Below are 23206 nucleotides of genomic sequence, written 5' to 3'. Positions count from 1 at the left end.
AGTACAATTTGATTTCCCCCTGTGGGAGTAGTTGAATAGCTAATTACTTAAATTCCCGTCGCGTGGGAGTAACTGCATAGCTAACTATTTAAATTCCCACGCTTCACGCTCCCGTTAAGTTCCATAAACCCCGTTAACTTCTACAATTAACGCCAAGTTATTGACGGATTCGGATTCAGCCTCAAAAATACATTCGAATTGATATGCGACATCACGAATAGGCAATATTTGAACCCCACGGTCACGGGAAGGTCACGGGGGCCTCGGAGGTCAAAACCATTGGCGTTGGATTCAGCGTCAAAAATACATTCGAATTGATATGCTACTCGCTGTGGGTGGAGTTTCTCAAACTAAAATAATTAATTAATAGTGTTTATCAAGATCACTTATCATGATAACCACTATTGATGAGTGACGTATGTATGTATGCATACTGCTCACTCACTGTACTTGTTCATGCATACTTCATGCATGCATGCATCCAGTGGTGGCTTCGCTTTCTTCTTTGTCTCCTCTACTTTGTTCTCCTCATTTGCATAATTCTCCACAGGCAGACAGGGAATACGCTGGGATTTTATGAGTAGTGATCATTATATAAACCAGTACCAAATTACAAACCAACACAACAGGAAAGAATTCATGCGTGCTGGAAGAAATTGTTCAAGAAGATACGGGGAAAAGTGGTCATCATGGACGATGAGCCTCACGTCACAGCTGACACTTCTAATCTTCCAGGAAGGCATTTTTTCCATAGTTCCAACCCCTGTGAAGTTAAACATGAAGACAATGTCCAAAAGAAACAAATTCACAAAAAACTGAAGAATTTGGCAACGCATGTCTTGCATTGGTCATGTTTCCGATCCCTTCATTTTGGAAGGCACTAGGAGGTTTATCTTAAATCATGTATTAAAGGGGGATTGGAATCGGTTATTAGCAAGCATCATACAAAAATAAGGTTTTGTTTTGGCCTGACCTCGTAAGGTCCCATGACGCCAAAAAGGTCAGTCAGTACCGACATCTGAAAAAATTGAATTTGTGCCAAAAAATGGAAACCCACCAAATTTTCCTCAACTGCGACCAATTGAGAAATTCTGAGCGCTGACTAAAACCAAATATTCTTAGCTTTCAGAAACGCCAGACACCTTACGAAAATTTAAGAACAGATGGAAAAAAAATCAGCTTGAAAGTAGGTGCAGTCTATGGACCGAATTTGACGCGAAATCGGAAGAAGAAAATGCAATCTGTAGCAGACAGCAGAATTGAATCATTAAAATGAACTGTATGGCAATCTAGACCCTTTGGTAGTAAACATATGCAACTTTTTTGAAATTGCATTAACTGTGTAAAAAGTTCTTATCATTTTTTTGCGCCGGTCCAATACATTCGTAATGATCATTTATTTATGTAATAAGTTTAATGTTTTTGTTTTTGTTCTCCATCAAAAAAACTCGTACATACTTCATCATGGCAAAACTTTTAATCAAAATATATTCCATTCGATAATAATTGTTACCTACTGAAAATCGTATTTTCATTTTGACTTTGGACAATTTTGACGTTTAATAATTTTGAATTTTAATAATTTCGACTTTTATTAATTTCGACTTTTATTAATTTTGACTTTGGACAATTTTGACTTTGGACAATTTTGACTAAATGCGTAAATTTTATTATTCATTAAGAGTATGAATTGTATCGCAGAGTATAGTACTTATTATTACATGGTATATTTTAAAATTTTGACTGATATTTATCTATGTACTTAAATTGACCATAACGTTTAATTATTACTGTACAAAAATACCAAAACAAATTGTCAGACTAAAAGTTCTACGCAAAAATCTTGAATTAAAAAAATAAACATATATACACTGAACGACAGATATAATGAATGAAAATCCACAAAACGACACTAAAATTTTTTATACAAATTTTCAAAATGTATTGCTTTCGCTTATTCTACAATACAATTTGGTTTTGACCACAATTCTGCTTTTTCGAAATTGACTCTTTTCTCATTACTGCTTTCACTTGTTCGCTAATATAATTTAATTTTGACAGCAATTTTGCTTAAGCATATTTCGATGTTCGACTTGAATTTCAAAGTATCATTACATATTTCTGGTTTAATTTCTGGTTTACTTGTTCAACATGAACTTTTGACTTAAAAATTAAACTCAATCAAAATACTGAAATTTTATGATGAATTTCAATATTGAATTAGTTTTATTCGAATATTTAATTTTAGGAATTTTCCTATATCACGTTCCAAAATTTACAAAAACCCACAAAAACCCCGGAAAAACACAGGGATTGGGTTTTTCTAGCAAACCCATGGGATTCTCCGAACCCTGGTCCGAAGTGATCGGGCAACATGGATAACATTATTATTTTCATCGTTTTTTTGAACCTTCACCAAAAATCTTTCCATTATTTGCGACATTTCTTTCCTTACAAACATTCATCCCAAAGAAACTTTAAAAACTACCCCAGCAGGAATTATGTATGACCATCTTTTTCATCAGCTCTTACAACAAAATAAACCCTCTAAACGAATGTAAATAAGTAGCGTCAGACCGATTCAAGTTTCCTTTAAAGTTTCCGTATATGACCTCGTCCCAACGGTCATGAGGTCAAAAACATTAACGTCCTTGAAATCGCAGTCTAATTTCCTTTAAAATGATACCCCATATGACAGTTATGTATTTTTTGACCTTTGACCTCGTCCTTAAGGTCACAAGGTCAAAAATTTTAACGCCATTGAATTCGTGGTGAAATTTCCTTTAAAATGACACCCCATATGAAAATTAATGTTAAATTTAATTTGGACCACACCCCCTGGCGCCGTTGGGTGTGGTCCGATTGACCCAATTTTCGAACTTGACCGAGAACTAAAAATTAGAAGCACAATGGAGAAAACGGGGTTTGATTATATTGACTCGTTCTGGAGATATCCTGCTTACAGACGGACGGACGGACAGACGGACGGACAAAACGATCACAATAAGTAGCTGACGCTACTTAATAATTTATTTCCGGACCCGAAGTAATGATTTTGAACATTCAGAAAATGAATAATTTTCCTAGAATTTCACTTTAATAAAAGTTTGTGAAAATACAAAATCTGAAAATTTCTTCGCATTTACTTATTTCAAAAAATGACGATGATATGAAATAAAATGTCATAAAAATATGCCTAATTTTGTAATTTTCAAAAGTTTTCATCCCAAACAAACTTAAAGACCACTCGCCAAAAACCTTTTTCTTCATTTGTTGATGAAAGTTAATAAAATAATTAATTTTGGTATCCGAAATTGAGCAAAATATTTTTGAAAATTAATAATTTTACAACAAATTTAAAATTCTCGAAAATTTGAAATTTTCGAGAATTTTTGCCTCAAAAAGGCATTAAAAACTCCAAAAAATATAAAATCTAAGTCATTCCTCCTCGTCGTTTCACACTTATTTAGAAACAAAAAACTATAAAATGAGAAATAAATAATTACTAATTTTGAAATATTTTCAAATGTTTTCACTCGAATAAATTTTAAAAAACCGATTCGGTCACAGTTAATCTTTTTCATTTCATTTCAATAATTTATTTTCAAGTCGAGGAGTGGTTCCGAATATTTTTGGCAATAATTTTTCCGAATTTTAAAAAATTGTTCAAAAATTAAAATATAAAAAAATATAAATCTGAATCCTTGTTCCTCGTCCTTTCATGTTTATTTTTATTTCGAAAAATTATGATAAAATTAAATAAAATTACCCAAAATAACTTCTAATATTACTTATTTTCACTATTTTTCAATTCTAAGAAACTTACCAATCTCCCCGTTAATAGAGCAGCTGAGCAGCCAATCTTTTCCATAATTTATTGATATAAACTATCCAAATAATTTATTTTTGTATTCGAAGTTAGGCCTTCCGAACATAATTAATAATTTTACATAACTTTCCAGAATTTTAAAAAGCTCAAAAAAGCTGCGGTTCCGAATATTTTTGACAATTAATTGTTTACAATATATTTTCAAGGGTTGACTTTTCACCACAACACTCCTTCAAAAAATGCAAAATGTAAAATTTCTCGACATCAATGTTTTCACTTATTTAAAAAAAATACAATTAAGTAGGACAAAATTTCATAAAAGAACTCTCACTGTCTCATATTTTCAGTAGTTTGCACTCTGAAAAACAAACTAAAAATCAATCTTTTTCCCAATTTTAACCAGAATTTTGTATCGGCACGCTAATCCCACATTTTTTCAAATTCAAACTCTTATTGGATCTGGAAAATTTAGCTATTTTGCTTATAAAATTTTTACATTTTATGAAAATAAGAGACCGCCCTTGATTAAAATTTAATTTATATATTACACGTTTGCATATTTGACAAGGCATTTCATCTTAAAAGATTTGAACGTTTGACTAAAATTTCAGAAACATTCCACAATTTAATTCAGTAATTTAATTAACTTAATTTAGTTTACACTTTTCCAAACTTTCATTCAATCTTGAAAATTTAAGATATTTAGTTGTAATTTTAAAATTTCCAATCAAATTTGGAAATTCTATGCAAATCGAATCCAAAAGCTTTTATTTACGCTTGTTTCAAAATGACAATTATTAGCTCACCCTGCGTAGCATGAGAGCTATTGAATTCCTCATGTCCGTCCCTCCGTCCGTCCGTCCGTCTGTTAACGACTTTTTTGCATCAATTGATGCTAATTAAAATGTACCAGGTCAATTTTTTCATAAATTAATAGCACCGTTGGTATCTGACAATCGGAAACACCAAATGATGCGAAAGAATTGGGGGCTTTGATGCATAACGCACCAATAATGCATACTACTCGGCGGATTTTATTACACAATTTTGACATAAATTTTTCAAAAATATCGGTGATCGTTGGTAGGTAATTCTGCACCAGTGATGCACAATTTTTGGACTTTCCTCGATTCATAATAATTATTGATCTATTTTGTTTAATTTTTCTGCACCATTGGTGCATAATTGCATTAAAATTATTGATCTATTTTGTTGCATTTTTTTTGCACCTTTGGGGCCCGTGTTATACCCAAATCATTATTACAAGGTGAGCTACTTCTAACGTTACTACGGTTTATTTGAAATTGAGCTATATACTTATTTTACTCAAATTTTGAAATCCACAATCTTAGCTTAGGAAATACACGCCAATTTTATCCAGAAGTTTGTATCGATTCATAAATCCTACATTCTATCAAAATTTTATTCAATCTTGAAAATTAAAATGGTGCTGATTTTAAAATTTCGTTATTTCCATAAAATTTTGAAATTTTATTAAAGTTCGATTCCACTTGTGACCACAATTTAATTTAATAGTAAACATTTGCTTACGCGGAAAACTCATGTGAGTACATAACACCTTAAGACTTTTTAATCGTCATCATTTTTATTCAAAATTTTGTATCGAATCTCAAGTTCTACATTTGACAAAGTTTTATTCAGTCAACAAAATTAAAATTAAAATGGTGACGATTTTGAATTTGAGCTATGAAAAATTGTATGAAAATTTAAAATTTGGTGAAAATCGAATTATTAAGCTGAAGGATAAAATTTTTACATAACCTAAATTTCAAATTCATACGTTTCCTAATTTCATCGAGAATTTTGCATTGATTCTCAAATCTTAAATTTCGCCAAAATTATGTTCAAAATCTAATAGTAATGCCAGGGTTTTTCTGACCTAAATTTCAAAATGACGCCATTGCCAGTTTTACATAAAATTTTGTATCGACTCGTAAATCCTACATTTTTCCAAAATTATGTTCAATTTTTAAACATCAAGCTAGTTTATTAGAATTCTTTTTAAATTTAGTACACCTAATTGGAAATTGTACCTTAAAAGCGTTGCAGGTTATAAATTGTATCCAAAATTCTGTTTCGATTCGCAAAAATCGTACATTTTCGTAAGGTTTTATGCAATCATGAAAATTACCTTTGTCAGGGTAAATTTTACTCAATAGTTGCTTTGCTTTGGTGGCAATTTTACCTAACTTTCTTTACAGTGAATTAGGAAAAGTAAAATGTCGATCATTTTCAAATTTAAGTATGAAATTTTCAAATTTTAAAATTTAAAACCCGATTATAAAACTCTTATTATGCTTGTTCTAAAATTGTATTATTTCCAAATGAGCTATTCTATAGAAATTTCAAAATATTATAAAAGTGCGAGTTCACTTGTTACACAATTCAATTCAGTGCAATTTTGCTAAAATGGACACTTTACTTAATAAACACCTTAAAAAGGTTTGTAGACTGTCGATTTTATCCATAATTTAGTATCGACTTTCAAATCCCACATTTTCGCAAGCTTTTACTCAAATATGCAAATTAAAATAGTACTAATTTTAAAATTAACCCATTTTCTATGAAATCTGGAAATTTTGAAATTTCATAAAAGTAAAAATTGTGAACTACGATTCAATTCACTACATGTTTGCTTACTCGAACAAGGTACTTCCACCCAGTGGCCGCGGAAGCGTGCGGACAGAGGGATAATGTCCCCACCTTTATTCGATGTCGCCATCATCTGCCCATCTTATATAAGCCTCTCCCTCCCCCCTCCCAAAAACATACCTGTTCACTTTCATTCATTCGACTGATTATGATTAGGGTTGCCGGTGAGATGAGATGAAGTGAGACAGAGCTCATCTCACCCCATCTCATTCCCTGGTGAGATGAGATGAAAACTAAATGAGTTCGTCAAAACCCTGACTCGTCTCATCTCATCTCATGCTCAGATGAGATGAGATGAGATGGCTCATTTAGCGCTTCGTACGCAATATTTTGCCTAAAATTCCTATAGAAAAGTAATGATGTAGTGACAAGGGCATGTAATCTCGATATTTCAATATCGAATTTTAGAAATTCTAATATCGAAATTTCGATATTATAATATGAATTTTGATTTGGTCACAAAATACACCCCAAAGTTTCTATAGTTCCCAAAAATTAATTTGGATTTGGTTACACTCCCAAAGTTTCCAAAAATGAATTTTTATATGGTTACACCCCGAAAGTTTCCAAAAGTGAATTTTTACTTGGTTACACCCCCAATGTTCCCAAAAATTAATTTTTACTTGGGTACACCCCCAAAGTTGACAACAATGAGTTTTGTCTAGGTTACACCCCAAAAGTTCGCAAATTGAATGCTGATTAATATTTATTACTGAGCTGATCTCGTCTCACTTAACTCAGTTCATATCTCATGAGCTCATCTCATCTCATCTCACTTTACCCGTCTCATGTGAGTTCTCATCTCATTTAGCGGCCATCTCATCTCATTTCTGAATATCTGTTGCAATTTTGAAATAATTATCAAAAATTGAGGATTCTACAACTATATAAAAATATCATTCAAAGATTAATAGCGTGCTAGTTCGTATTATAAAATATGGAAAATTTCTTCACATTAAAATATGGGTGAAAGTCTCTAAAAATTGATAAATATCAAGTTGATGATATTAAACTAACCAATATTTGAAGTAAAATCCGGTGTCTGGTGCAGTGCGACCGGCAAGATCCTATGGAAGGTGGCATCGAGTATCTGCGAAAGTAAAGAATTATTTTCATACTTTCAAAATTTACCCAAATCATTAAAATTTATAAAAAAAATGAGTCACAAGTCCTGAAATATTAGGGTGATGACCAGCCAAGCAAGACGCGACAAAACCCCCAATAGACCAGGAATAGAGGATTATTTCATTTTCGGGAAATCCTAGTAAATTGATCGCGTAATCTAGGACGCCTTCGCCAGCGTTCAATTCATTTTGGGGGTACGGAAGGCCCTGGAGAAATGCAAATATTTAATATAAATCTAAATATTTAATATATTTATGTATGTAAAATTAGGATAATTAAAATTTCAGAAAAAAACGTACACTAGTTTCCCCGAATCCTGGTCTGTTGTAGGTGAGAGCAGAAAAGCCTTTGTCAATTGCGGTTCGATTCAAGCCATGTTCGGAAAACGACGAATTGCCCTCCACACAAATGACGAGAATTTTACCGTTCCGGGTGTAGGGGATTCTGCGTATGTAAATCGGATAAAAGCTAATTAGTCATGCAGAAATTAAGTAATTATACATGTCAATTTGGCACCATCGGTAAATATATTGCGTAATTCCTATTCCTTAAAGACCAATAGTTGATCGGACTCCGTTGCGTCCCTAGATCCGTCGGGCCCTATGATCCTATAAGAATAAATACGGATTGCATGAAGATTTATGCACACAAAAGTATGATTTTGCGTATAAAACGGCTTTTAAAAACTTAAAGTAACCCTTCTAAAATTAACAAAATACATAAAGACATAATAAAGCAAAATTTAGTACACCAACAGTCTTAAAAATCCAGTATCAAAATAATTCCAAGCGGTATTCATTTACGACTTTACCAAAATAGCATTGATAAGCAATCAATGCGATGTAGTAAAAAAGTTTGCAAAATATGTACATACATGTGTACACATGTATGTACGTATTTAGATTATCATGTAATTAGTATTTATAGAAGTTATTGTATAGTACTCAATTACTGAATGCTATAAATTCATTATTCAAACTGAAATGTGTAAATCAGTCGATATCTCCAGAATACCAGGATTGTACATATTTATTTACATGCATATGTACATAAATATGTACACATGTATGTACATAAATATGTACATTTTACATTTTTATGTACATTTTTATGTATTTTCATATGTACATACTTATGTACATATTTAAAAGTTAGTGGGAAAATGTACTTTTTATCATCTACCCAAAAAATAGATGGGAAATTGGCTTAATGTTAAAAATTTTTCTGGGGTTATAAAAACCAATTTCTTTATATCCCGTTTACTCGAAGATTGGTCTTTTCCTTGTAACATGCTAAGTCAGAGCAGGTCTGGATGAGTTATTTACCCATCCACCCCCAAGCAGCCCATATAGCACAGAGGTCTTCGCCGCTCGCCTCCTTTTCTTGGGGTCGCTGGTTCGAACCTCGGTGGGGGCACTTATTTGTGTTTGGCATGTTTATTAACTTTTTAGATAGTATTTATGGTGCGGGCGTCATTGACCACCCCCACTTTGACCTAAGATGACCTGGACACTATTAGGCAGGGGTCAAAGCTAAACAAATTAACTAATTATCAATTAGCTAATAATTCATTAAATTGAATGATTTCAACGCCAAAATAAAATAAACTGGTTTTAATAAAACAAACTGGTTTTATCCTATTATTTAAAACCAGTTGATTTTATTTTGGCGTTCAAATTATTCAATTTTTGTCAATTTGGGTAATTGAGTAACTTTCAAGATTTAAACAAATCAGTATTGTCGTAGTAGTTAATAGTAGTCCTATATTTTTCGCAAACTTATTTGCACAATAAAATTAAAAACAATAGTATAGGTCACCCACAGCGGTTCCGTAAGTTGGCAAATTGTAGAGCCTGATGTTTTATTCCCGATGTATATTAGTATGCCGAATTTCAGCTTCCTATTAAAATTCTGCAGCAAACCCTCACACCATTAATACTAATACATATGATAATTGTGTATTATTAACGATAAAATCATAAGTAATTCCTAAACCGAGTATCAGCTTAGGACGAAAGCCAAAATCACCATCCCCAAACGCTCGCCAAAAATCCAAATTTGATCAGAATTTCATGATCAGGTTCCTTGACGTAAGGGACTTACATTCTGAATAAACTGTGGTAATCATAGATATATTGAAGGAAGTATCGCAGGTTGTATCCTTGCTGTTCCTCTACTTATAGTTGGACTTATCGTTGTCGTCATTTCAACTGTTTTTGCCATTGTTGTCGAATGTCATGTTTCCCCGCTCAAATTTTTTCATGGCGGGACCATTCGACTGTTGCTAAAATGTTGTCCACTGTCATGGGAACATTTTTGGTAAAAGTTTCATTTTACCTCCGACCACACCCTTTTGCCGCCAGTGGGTGTGGTCGAAATATCTGTGCTAATTTGTGACACCGTGTGGTGCAAACAGAATAGAAAAACATTGATCCGTTCTGAAGTTCTATTGATTTTTTTTTAATTTCTGTTTGACCACTCCCCCTGAGCTATGGTGGGTGTGGTTCTCAATTATTATTGTATTTTTATTGTAGATCAACGTTGTCTACAATATATATCTAACGAAAAACTTAATGTCTAAAAGTAAGATTGACCACGTACACTGGTGGTAGTGTGATCGTGGTGAACCCATCTTCGAACCTGACCTCTGCTAGAAAATTAGATGCATTTTGGTGTAACCAAAATTCAAAAATGTATATTCTATCAAAAGTTATCGTGGTGACGGACGGACAAAATATTGCAAAAATTTAGACATGGATAAGACTCGAACCTGTGTCGCTGCAGTACACAAGCCAACCCCGTAACGCCTAGACCATTTATACATTCAGTTAGTTGTATGTCTTTATGACTCGGATTTGTATAGCACTCAATAATTATATAATATGTAAAATTATTGTTTTAATTGGTCAATTAGCTTTGTACACAAATAAGTGTAATACAAAAAAGTTAGATCTCAATCTAAGGAATGTAAAAAACAATTATGTCTAATAAGAAAGTTTAATTTTTACGTTGACTTCAGCCATCTGAAATCTTCAAACTTCGATTTGTAATTGAAAAACCAAAATATTTAAAATTTTGAAATTTTATGAAATTGGGTTACGGAATTCTCTAACTATTTGGTCTCTTTTTATTTTTCTCTCCGGTGCATGGTTTATGAGTGAGATTTTTGGGACCTTTTCAGTGGTCGGTGGATTCGCATTCTCAGGCTTCGCCGGGCCCCAACCGAGCATATTCATTTTTGCTTTTTGAGTGGGGCCCCGCTTTCCGGCTTTTGCCTCACCTAAGAAAAAGTAGGAGGCCAATAAGTGAAATGAAAATCGTAAATTCTCAACTCCTCCATATTCCCGACGCCAGGATTTCGAGTGGCACGGTGCACAACTTCCAAAAATTGTCGATACTGTGGGTTTAACCATCATCCCAACAGCCGGAAACAGTAGCAAATGACAAGTGCGTAAAAAGTGTAGAGCAGATTTGAGGGGTCCCGCTCCACACATAACCCCCAGATCGACCACATAATCCCCCAAAGGTATGGTCACCCTCATGCCGACGCTTCCCATCCTTTCGAACACATTTCCAACATAGATTGGCTGCTATTAAACAAATTAATTGCATTAATATTTGTCGTAGACAAACTGCTACAAAATTACTGCAACGAATTAAGTGCTAATTGCGAGGTATATTTATAGCTATATAAAAACATAATTTATAACTTATCATACTTACTGGTTCGTTATATATCCTATACAACTCAACTCTGGGGTCAATAGAATGTTTCCCATTTTTCCTAGTGCGTAGGATACCTGGAAAAATGTGAGTGAAAGTCATAATTTTAAATATACTAGGTAATTCTCAATCGTCCAAAACTATTTAATGGCACCAGAGAGCATCAAAAAAATACGATTTTACGGTTGTCATTTATCAGAAATTTGCAAACGATTTTACATGACCAAATTCTAATTATAAACTCGGGGTTAATTGGAACATTAATAAAAATTTTCATTTCCATATCATCATTTTTAGACAATTTTTATGGATGTGGCAACTATGTAAATGTTCATGGGCAGGAATGTACATATTTACATATTACATAAGCAAACTAAATTTTGAATATGAATCCAAATTGTACCTTTGCTGATTCAGTAGATAATGAGGATATTTGCGACCCTGGCAGAGAAAGCTGAGAAAAAAATACTGGCATTATTTTTCATATATTAATCATACGTGTTCACTCTCATTCATGTGACCGATTATGCTAGAGAATGATAGTGAATGAAAATGAATTTCCTGTCATTCAAATGAAAATTAGTGAAAGATTCCGTCATTTCAGATGAATGCCTGTGAATGAAAGGGTTTCTCACTTATTTCATTCTTCACCCTATGCTTAATACATGGGCAAATTGAGAAATGAAATGAATTTGAGAGAAAATTACTGAATATGAATGAAAATCTCAGTCCGAATTCAGGATGACTGAACTTTGAATGGAAAAAAAGGTTTTTTGAAAAGGTGTGAATGATATTAATTTTAATTTCATAGAAGCAATTAGTGGAAAATCGGGAAAAAAGTTTACTTTGCACATTTGTCAATGAGGGTATTCATTATTTCTTCGTATTGTAAAATAACTTTAATAATGGTCACGAGATTTTGTAATATTTTGTTATCGAAAATTACGTTACTAATTATAAGCTTAAGATTTTTACGAAATTTTATTCCGTGTGTTTTTTCTTTGTAAAATAATTTACCATACTACGGATACGAAGAAATCATGATTATCCTTAATATTTTGAATACAATGAGCAATTCATTATCAAAACCATTTTTCATAATTTCCATATCATTACAGAAATTTCTCGTATAATAAATACATAAGTAAGTTTATGTTTGTATAGTTATTTATCAGTGTTTCTCAACAATGCATATATTTTCTAGAGACCAGAGAATATTTTTAATTTTGATTTTAAGCAGCAGAATGTGAATAGTTTGGGCGCAAACGTGACAGTATATTGACGAAAACTCATTTCATATACTGATTACGCTACGCCAACTCAAATCAAAATATTTACTCCAGATTTCACAGATTTAATTGAAGTCCACTCAAGTTCATTGAAAACAAATGAAAAGTTATCTGATGCAGAATACTCCAAAATAAATCAAAAAACTCCCAGAGCTCCACTTATCTACGGTGCACCTAAAGTGCATAAACCAGACACACCTCTCCGGCCGGTGGTAGATTTCAGAAGTTCCCCTACATATAATCTTGCAGCAATGTTGTCCAACATTTTGAAGAAAGTAGCCTCGAAACATGAATATACTGTCAAAAATGGAGAAGAATTCGTGAAAGGAATAAAAAATATCAAAATACGACCAGGGGATCAAATGATTTCTTTTGATGTTGTCTCACTTTTCACAAAAGTTCCCATAAAAGAGACCCTGAAAATCATCAAAAAAAGACTTCAAGATTATGATAACCTAAATGAACTGACAAAACTCTCAATCAATGATCTAATGGAGCTGATTAAAATTTGCTTAAAATCCACCTATTTTAAATACAATAGCAAATTTTATCACCAAACTGAAGGTACCGCTATGGGATCCCCCATCTCACCAATAGTCGCAGAAATATTTATGCAAGAATTGGAAAAAAAGCTTGTCAAAAACAATCGCAACATTATCTACTGGCGTAGATTTGTGGATGACGTCTTTGCCATAATAAGGATTCGAAGGAAAAGCCACATTTTAAGTCTAATCAATTCGTTCCATGAATCCATTCAATTCACATTTGAGGATGAACAACAGGGACAATTACCTTTCCTGGATCTCATGCTGTACAAGAAACCGGACAACTCGATTGGTCATCAAATTTACAGGAAGCCTACGCATACAAACTTGTACCTGAATTATCACTCTTTTCATCCCCCGGCACACAAAATTGGCGTAACGGATACCCTGCTGACAAGAGCTTTAAGACTGTCAGATGAAGACCATTTAGAGAATGAAATCAAATACACAATCAAAATCTTGGAAGAAAATAATTACCCACGAAAAATGATTGAATACAGACTGAAGAAAGTCAAAAACAAAATGCAGTATAACAATAACAACAACTCACTAGACGAACCAGTCAAAAGAATTATTTTACCGTGGGCAGGTGAAACCACCACAAAAATTGCACGATTTCTAGAAAGAAAACTAGAAATGAAAATAGGTTACATTCCTGGCCCGAAGTTATCCAGAATGCTAACCAACACTAAAGAGAAACCGAGAACAATAAATTGTGGGATTTATTCAATTCAATGCAGTAATTGTCCAGCAAAGTATATTGGAGAAACAGGACGTGATTATACTACAAGAATTCAGGAACACATTCATGCCATTAGAAGTGGAAATGTAAGATTATCTCCTGTTGCTCTACACATGCATGAACATGAACACAATTTGGACCCAAATTCGTATAAATTAATTCTAAAAGAACCTAGAAGATATTTTCGGAAATTTAAAGAAGCACTGTTCATCAAAAGTACCACTAACAAGATGAACATTTCGAGAGGAGTCGCAGTCAGCCCTATCTGGTCAAGTACACTAACAAACTTTTTAACATATACACAATAGCCCTCAAAGTCCACGTAAAAATTTATAAATGTAACCATGTAATTATTTGATATCAAACAAAACTTGACTTGGAGGAGGAAACGTACACATGAATTTTAGTTTACAAATATATTTTTGCCTGATGAAGAAATTCTGTATGAATATCGAAAGCTTGCAACAATAAATACTTCAAGTTAAAATGTCCTCTGATGCCGATCTAATGGATCAATACAAAATATTTTTATTCATCAGGCCAAAGTGCGATTCAAGATCCCACAAAATGTACATATTCTGAATTGTCAAAAATGACTGAATCTTTAACTAATTATCATTCAAATCACAGGAAATTCATTTTCATTCACTTTCGTTCTCTGTCATAATCAGTCACATGAATGAAAGTGAACAGGTATGTGTGTATGTACATATGTATGTACATACAGATTTCCATAATTTCGCAAAATTATGGTGATTAAAAACAAGAACGATTATGCAACTCAACTCAAACTATTTTTATTCTGCTTGCCAAAGTGTAACCCAACATCCCACAAAATGTACATATTCTGAAATTGTCTACCAATCCATTTGAAACGACACCCTATTTATGGTGCACTTTGACCTTTGACCTATCGCCCCCAAAGCGGACCGTGGGGGTCCGTTTTGAATTAAAAGTGAGCCTACATAGTTCTAGTCGTAAAGAAATACCACATATACAAAATTTGGGGGAATTGAACTCATGAACATTTTCGCATATTATTGACCTTTCAAACGCCCTTGAGAGGTCAGTAGTTGGCCGCAGACACCAAGTGTGATACTAATTTTTATTCCTAAGGCCAGCAGCTACTCAAAAATATATGACTTTTGGCGTGTCGATAGGGAACGATAGTTGACCTTTGACCTAGATTTGTGTGACCTTAGGGATCCGGGCTATGCCAATTCGTGTTAAGCTCGTCAAAATGTAAAGAAATTTAAAGAAATTTGTCGGCAGAAAGGTTTCCCGTAAAAACAAGATTTTTATTTTGGGTACAATATCGTAATTCGTCCAAAATTCACGCAATTTTCGCTTGACACCCTGTTTTTGGTCATGAAATATGTGGTTCGAAATTATCTGTAAGGATTTTTCCAAGTTTTTTTCCACGTGGGCTTTCCTACATACTTGTTGAGTTTATGTTTGAATAAGGCTTTAGTAATTTATGACCGGAAATGGGTTTTGCATTATGTTGAGGGACCTAAGCGTGCTTTGAGGTCAAATCTCTCTAGGGGACATATCGCGGGACGGTGTTCCCTCTGTTATCGACGGATCTCGATGCCCTTTGGATATGTTGTAGTACTAATATGGTACTTGAACCGTGTGGGAGGGTTTGGTCACATGAGGTCATTTGAACCGGCCACGCCCCCCGGTTTGGGCAAAAAAATGAAAAATCTCAGTTTTTCCTCGTTAAAAAGGCAATAAAAATAAATTTCATATTGATAGAGGTTGACAATGCTGTAATTGAAGTAGGCCCCCCTACAGCCCGACTTATTTTTATCCAGTGACCCCAACCACACCCACTTAGACCTGGAAAAACGAGAATTTGAGTTACAAATTTTTTAAAAAATCTAATTTCGATCTGATTCTGTCAAATTTTATATTTTCTTGAACCGAGAGAGCCATTTTATCATTCGTTTCAGCAAATCGAGTGTTTTTGAGATATGCAAAAAATATTTTCATGCATTTCTGGTCGCGGAAAAAATTGAATTAAATTAATTGAATTGGATGTTGGCCGTTAGAAATAGCATACCTATCTGGAAATGCATTCCTGATATTTTGCTGGATTTTTTAAGGATAATTGAAATGTGATTGAAGGGATTACCCATCGAGAACTGATCTTTTGCCCAAAACTAAAATCTGGAGAGCAAAACCGCTCCTAAATCATGTGAGATTCAACCATTTCGACAAATCCGAGCAAATAGGGTTAGCCATACCTGTTCACTTTCACTCATGTGACTGATTATGATGGAGAATGATGCTTAATGAAAATGAATTTCATGTGATTTAATGAAAATGAGTGAAAGATTCCGTCATTTCGGATGAGTGACTGTCAATGAATAGATTTCTCATTCATTTCACTTTTCACCCTATGCTTAGTACATGGGGCGAGTTAGAAATGAAGTGAGATAAAGTGAATTTAAATTAGTTTGAAAGAAAATGAGTGAGTGTGAATGAAAATCTGAAGTCAGAAATCGGGATGACTGAACTTTGAATGAGAAAAGGTTTTTTGAACAGGTATGCATACATATTTCTTGCCGAAAGATTGTTGTTGCCAGGGTTTCGTTTTTTCCGTTCAAAACAACTTTTGTGTAAAAGTGACTGATTATGATAGAGAATGATAGTGAATTTGAATTTTTGAATTTTTGAATTTTTGAATTTTTGAATTTGAAAATTCAAAATTTTCATAATACTGTGGACTTACTTTAAAGGTGCTCTTGACTTAACCACAATCTCAAAGCTTGCGGGGCAGTGTTGTTGTTGCATAAAAGCGGGAAAATTTTGAATTTAACGGTTTCAACCCGGGTTTCGATTTGTAACAATCAAATTTACCAGGGCAGTAGGACAAAATGGGAAAATAACACTTTCACCACAACTGTTCAAAAAACTTCAGTCATTTTCATTAAAATTCATTTCATTGCATTTCATGCCACTTCATTCTCACTTCGCCCCATGTATTGAGCTTAGGGTGAAAAATTAAATGAGTGAAAAATTTTTCATTCACAGTTATTCATCTGAAATGATGGAATCTTTTACTCATTTTTATTCAAATCACAGGAAATTCATTTTCATTCACTATCATTCTCTATCATAATCAGTCACTTTTACACAAAAGTTGTTTTGAACGGAAAAAACGAAACCCTGGCAACAACAATCTTTCGGCAAGAAATATGTATGCATACCTGTTCAAAAAACCTTTTCTCATTCAAAGTTCAGTCATCCCGATTTCTGACTTCAGATTTTCATTCACACTCACTCATTTTCTTTCAAACTAATTTAAATTCACTTTATCTCACTTCATTTCTAACTCGCCCCATGTACTAAGCATAGGGTGAAAAGTGAAATGAATGAGAAATCTATTCATTGACAGTCACTCATCCGAAATGACGGAATCTTTCACTCATTTTCATTAAATCACATGAAATTCATTTTCATTAAGCATCATTCTCCATCATAATCAGTCACATGAGTGAAAGTGAACAGGTATGGCTAACCCTATTTGCTCGGATTTGTCGAAATGGTTGAATCTCACATGATTTAGGAGCGGTTTTGCTCTCCAGATTTTAGTTTTGGGCAAAAGATCAGTTCTCGATGGGTAATCCCTTCAATCACATTTCAATTATCCTTAAAAAATCCAGCAAAATATCAGGAATGCATTTCCAGATAGGTATGCTATTTCTAACGGCCAACATCCAATTCAATTAATTTAATTCAATTTTTTCCGCGACCAGAAATGCATGAAAATATTTTTTGCATATCTCAAAAACACTCGATTTGCTGAAACGAATGATAAAATGGCTCTCTCGGTTCAAGAAAATATAAAATTTGACAGAATCAGATCGAAATTAGATTTTTTAAAAAATTTGTAACTCAAATTCTCGTTTTTCCAGGTCTAAGTGGGTGTGGTTGGGGTCACTGGATAAAAATAAGTCGGGCTGTAGGGGGGCCTACTTCAATTACAGCATTGTCAACCTCTATCAATATGAAATTTATTTTTATTGCCTTTTTAACGAGGAAAAACTGAGATTTTTCATTTTTTTGCCCAAACCGGGGGGCGTGGCCGGTTCAAATGACCTCATGTGACCAAACCCTCCCACACGGTTCAAGTACCATATTAGTACTACAACATATCCAAAGGGCATCGAGATCCGTCGATAACAGAGGGAACACCGTCCCGCGATATGTCCCCTAGAGAGATTTGACCTCAAAGCACGCTTAGGTCCCTCAACATAATGCAAAACCCATTTCCGGTCATAAATTACTAAAGCCTTATTCAAACATAAACTCAACAAGTATGTAGGAAAGCCCACGTGGAAAAAAACTTGGAAAAATCCTTACAGATAATTTCGAACCACATATTTCATGACCAAAAACAGGGTGTCAAGCGAAAATTGCGTGAATTTTGGACGAATTACGATATTGTACCCAAAATAAAAATCTTGTTTTTACGGGAAACCTTTCTGCCGACAAATTTCTTTAAATTTCTTTACATTTTGACGAGCTTAACACGAATTGGCATAGCCCGGATCCCTAAGGTCACACAAATCTAGGTCAAAGGTCAACTATCGTTCCCTATCGACACGCCAAAAGTCATATATTTTTGAGTAGCTGCTGGCCTTAGGAATAAAAATTAGTATCACACTTGGTGTCTGCGGCCAACTACTGACCTCTCAAGGGCGTTTGAAAGGTCAATAATATGCGAAAATGTTCATGAGTTCAATTCCCCCAAATTTTGTATATGTGGTATTTCTTTACGACTAGAACTATGTAGGCTCACTTTTAATTCAAAACGGACCCCCACGGTCCGCTTTGGGGGCGATAGGTCAAAGGTCAAAGTGCACCATAAATAGGGTGTCGTTTCAAATGGATTGGTAGACAATTTCAGAATATGTACATTTTGTGGGATGTTGGGTTACACTTTGGCAAGCAGAATAAAAATAGTTTGAGTTGAGTTGCATAATCGTTCTTGTTTTTAATCACCATAATTTTGCGAAATTATGGAAATCTGTATGTACATACATATGTACATACACACATACCTGTTCACTTTCATTCATGTGACTGATTATGACAGAGAACGAAAGTGAATGAAAATGAATTTCCTGTGATTTGAATGATAATTAGTTAAAGATTCAGTCATTTTTGACAATTCAGAATATGTACATTTTGTGGGATCTTGAATCGCACTTTGGCCTGATGAATAAAAATATTTTGTATTGATCCATTAGATCGGCATCAGAGGACATTTTAACTTGAAGTATTTATTGTTGCAAGCTTTCGATATTCATACAGAATTTCTTCATCAGGCAAAAATATATTTGTAAACTAAAATTCATGTGTACGTTTCCTCCTCCAAGTCAAGTTTTGTTTGATATCAAATAATTACATGGTTACATTTATAAATTTTTACGTGGACTTTGAGGGCTATTGTGTATATGTTAAAAAGTTTGTTAGTGTACTTGACCAGATAGGGCTGACTGCGACTCCTCTCGAAATGTTCATCTTGTTAGTGGTACTTTTGATGAACAGTGCTTCTTTAAATTTCCGAAAATATCTTCTAGGTTCTTTTAGAATTAATTTATACGAATTTGGGTCCAAATTGTGTTCATGTTCATGCATGTGTAGAGCAACAGGAGATAATCTTACATTTCCACTTCTAATGGCATGAATGTGTTCCTGAATTCTTGTAGTATAATCACGTCCTGTTTCTCCAATATACTTTGCTGGACAATTACTGCATTGAATTGAATAAATCCCACAATTTATTGTTCTCGGTTTCTCTTTAGTGTTGGTTAGCATTCTGGATAACTTCGGGCCAGGAATGTAACCTATTTTCATTTCTAGTTTTCTTTCTAGAAATCGTGCAATTTTTGTGGTGGTTTCACCTGCCCACGGTAAAATAATTCTTTTGACTGGTTCGTCTAGTGAGTTGTTGTTATTGTTATACTGCATTTTGTTTTTGACTTTCTTCAGTCTGTATTCAATCATTTTTCGTGGGTAATTATTTTCTTCCAAGATTTTGATTGTGTATTTGATTTCATTCTCTAAATGGTCTTCATCTGACAGTCTTAAAGCTCTTGTCAGCAGGGTATCCGTTACGCCAATTTTGTGTGCCGGGGGATGAAAAGAGTGATAATTCAGGTACAAGTTTGTATGCGTAGGCTTCCTGTAAATTTGATGACCAATCGAGTTGTCCGGTTTCTTGTACAGCATGAGATCCAGGAAAGGTAATTGTCCCTGTTGTTCATCCTCAAATGTGAATTGAATGGATTCATGGAACGAATTGATTAGACTTAAAATGTGGCTTTTCCTTCGAATCCTTATTATGGCAAAGACGTCATCCACAAATCTACGCCAGTAGATAATGTTGCGATTGTTTTTGACAAGCTTTTTTTCCAATTCTTGCATAAATATTTCTGCGACTATTGGTGAGATGGGGGATCCCATAGCGGTACCTTCAGTTTGGTGATAAAATTTGCTATTGTATTTAAAATAGGTGGATTTTAAGCAAATTTTAATCAGCTCCATTAGATCATTGATTGAGAGTTTTGTCAGTTCATTTAGGTTATCATAATCTTGAAGTCTTTTTTTGATGATTTTCAGGGTCTCTTTTATGGGAACTTTTGTGAAAAGTGAGACAACATCAAAAGAAATCATTTGATCCCCTGGTCGTATTTTGATATTTTTTATTCCTTTCACGAATTCTTCTCCATTTTTGACAGTATATTCATGTTTCGAGGCTACTTTCTTCAAAATGTTGGACAACATTGCTGCAAGATTATATGTAGGGGAACTTCTGAAATCTACCACCGGCCGGAGAGGTGTGTCTGGTTTATGCACTTTAGGTGCACCGTAGATAAGTGGAGCTCTGGGAGTTTTTTGATTTATTTTGGAGTATTCTGCATCAGATAACTTTTCATTTGTTTTCAATGAACTTGAGTGGACTTCAATTAAATCTGTGAAATCTGGAGTAAATATTTTGATTTGAGTTGGCGTAGCGTAATCAGTATATGAAATGAGTTTTCGTCAATATACTGTCACGTTTGCGCCCAAACTATTCACATTCTGCTGCTTAAAATCAAAATTAAAAATATTCTCTGGTCTCTAGAAAATATATGCATTGTTGAGAAACACTGATAAATAACTATACAAACATAAACTTACTTATGTATTTATTATACGAGAAATTTCTGTAATGATATGGAAATTATGAAAAATGGTTTTGATAATGAATTGCTCATTGTATTCAAAATATTAAGGATAATCATGATTTCTTCGTATCCGTAGTATGGTAAATTATTTTACAAAGAAAAAACACACGGAATAAAATTTCGTAAAAATCTTAAGCTTATAATTAGTAACGTAATTTTCGATAACAAAATATTACAAAATCTCGTGACCATTATTAAAGTTATTTTACAATACGAAGAAATAATGAATACCCTCATTGACAAATGTGCAAAGTAAACTTTTTTCCCGATTTTCCACTAATTGCTTCTATGAAATTAAAATTAATATCATTCACACCTTTTCAAAAAACCTTTTTTTCCATTCAAAGTTCAGTCATCCTGAATTCGGACTGAGATTTTCATTCATATTCAGTAATTTTCTCTCAAATTCATTTCATTTCTCAATTTGCCCATGTATTAAGCATAGGGTGAAGAATGAAATAAGTGAGAAACCCTTTCATTCACAGGCATTCATCTGAAATGACGGAATCTTTCACTAATTTTCATTTGAATGACAGGAAATTCATTTTCATTCACTATCATTCTCTAGCATAATCGGTCACATGAATGAGAGTGAACACGTATGATTAATATGAGTCTGGATCGAGGTGTTGAAGCAAGCAGAAGTTCCCAACCCACCTTAGTGAAAAGTTCCTTTGTTCAAAATTGGATTTTTGTATCGAATATATCGTGGGGTCTAGTCATCAGCAAATCCGCCAGTCAACCCGTTAACCACTGCGAGAAAAATTTTCCGACCCAAGGGAGGGAACGGAAAGGGAACGGAAGCCGTCGCCTTCGATAGTCACAGTAGTCAGAACCTTCCGCCACAAGGGAACGGAAAGGGAACGGAACCCGTTGCCATTGCCAGCCACAGCAGCCAGAACCTTCGCCCCAAGGAAACGGAAAGGGAACGGAATCCCTTTACCTTCATTCGCACAACATGACTGACGATGAAATGAAGAGTCCCTCTAAAGGATCAAAATTACGTCATAACTTAACCCCATTCTCGACTCCAAAAGGACGAGGTTCGAAACGGCTCAAGGAAGACTATGAAGAAAATGACGACATCGAGCAACCCTCCAGTAGAGATCTCCTTCTTGCCCTCGCGAAAGATATAAGAGAAATAAAAACCGACGTGGCCGAGGTCAAGACGCGAACAAAGGATTGGGGCAAACAGATCTTGGTTCTCAACTCTCAAGTCTCTGCTCAAGCGAAAATAATTCAACACCAAAACACTAAGATTGACTCCCTGGAAAAAATAGTGGATGACCTTTACAATCAAGTCAACGCCCATCATCTTATCTTTAAAGGAATCAATGCCAAAGGTCCACAAGACGCTAGGGATCAGATTAGTAAAATCTACAACAACCTACTGTTGGTTCAGAATTAATATGCAGTAAAGTCCTCATAATTTTTTAAAAAGTCAAATGTCGTAAGTTATTGATTGCCATTAACAACTATTTAATTATTCTACTTTTTAAACGAAAATCAGTCGAAAGTTGGAAAATAATGGATTTTTAGACAAAATCAAGTCATGGAAAAAAATCGTCCGCCAAATAACCTTTCAGATTTTTTACTGCATATTAATTTTGAATGAACAGTAGGTGGCGCCACTCCCAACATTACTGACCTTCGAAAACTTGGAAAAAGTAACAAGATACTTGTGAAATTCAACTCTTCAAAGGATAAAAACTTTCTGTTCACCAATGCTTTGAAGCTTCGACCCCTTGGAATCTCAATTGAAAACGATCTCTCACCTTCACAACGGGAAATCAAAAATAATCTTCTACGGCTACGACGAGAACTGATAGATAATCGAGTGGCTTCCACTATAAAGGTTTACGCGAAATCTCTACTATTGGATGGTCAAGATTGGTACGATTAAGACAAGGCTACGGGACTTATTGAAAAACGTTCATCTGTCAACAACAAACCCCCACCCGCCCAACGCCAATGAGAACTCAGCCCGCCTTTTGCACAATCACATCATAAGGACATCTTGACAATGAACATTACTG

The 23206-nt window shown here is 34.2% G+C and overlaps 2 protein-coding genes across 2 annotated transcripts; one reads left to right on the top strand and one right to left on the bottom strand.

Annotated features, from left to right (window-relative positions):
* The first annotated feature begins 13211 nt into the window (after positions 1-13211).
* On the top strand, positions 13212-14234 carry LOC110856095. The gene has a single exon (XM_022104537.1). It carries the CDS (start codon positions 13212-13214, stop codon positions 14232-14234), a length of 1023 nt encoding a protein of 340 aa, XP_021960229.1.
* A 5149-nt stretch (positions 14235-19383) lies between these two features.
* Positions 19384-20406, bottom strand: LOC110856094. The gene has a single exon (XM_022104536.1). The coding sequence runs from the start codon at positions 20404-20406 to the stop codon at positions 19384-19386; it is 1023 nt and encodes a 340-aa protein (XP_021960228.1).
* Between the last annotated feature and the right edge of the window lie 2800 nt (positions 20407-23206).

This window comes from Folsomia candida, unplaced genomic scaffold (assembly GCF_002217175.1).
Source record: "Folsomia candida strain VU population unplaced genomic scaffold, ASM221717v1 Fcan01_Sc014, whole genome shotgun sequence".
NCBI classification, from domain to species: Eukaryota; Metazoa; Arthropoda; class Collembola; order Entomobryomorpha; family Isotomidae; genus Folsomia; species Folsomia candida.
This window is presented reverse-complemented; position numbering and strand designations above follow the sequence as displayed.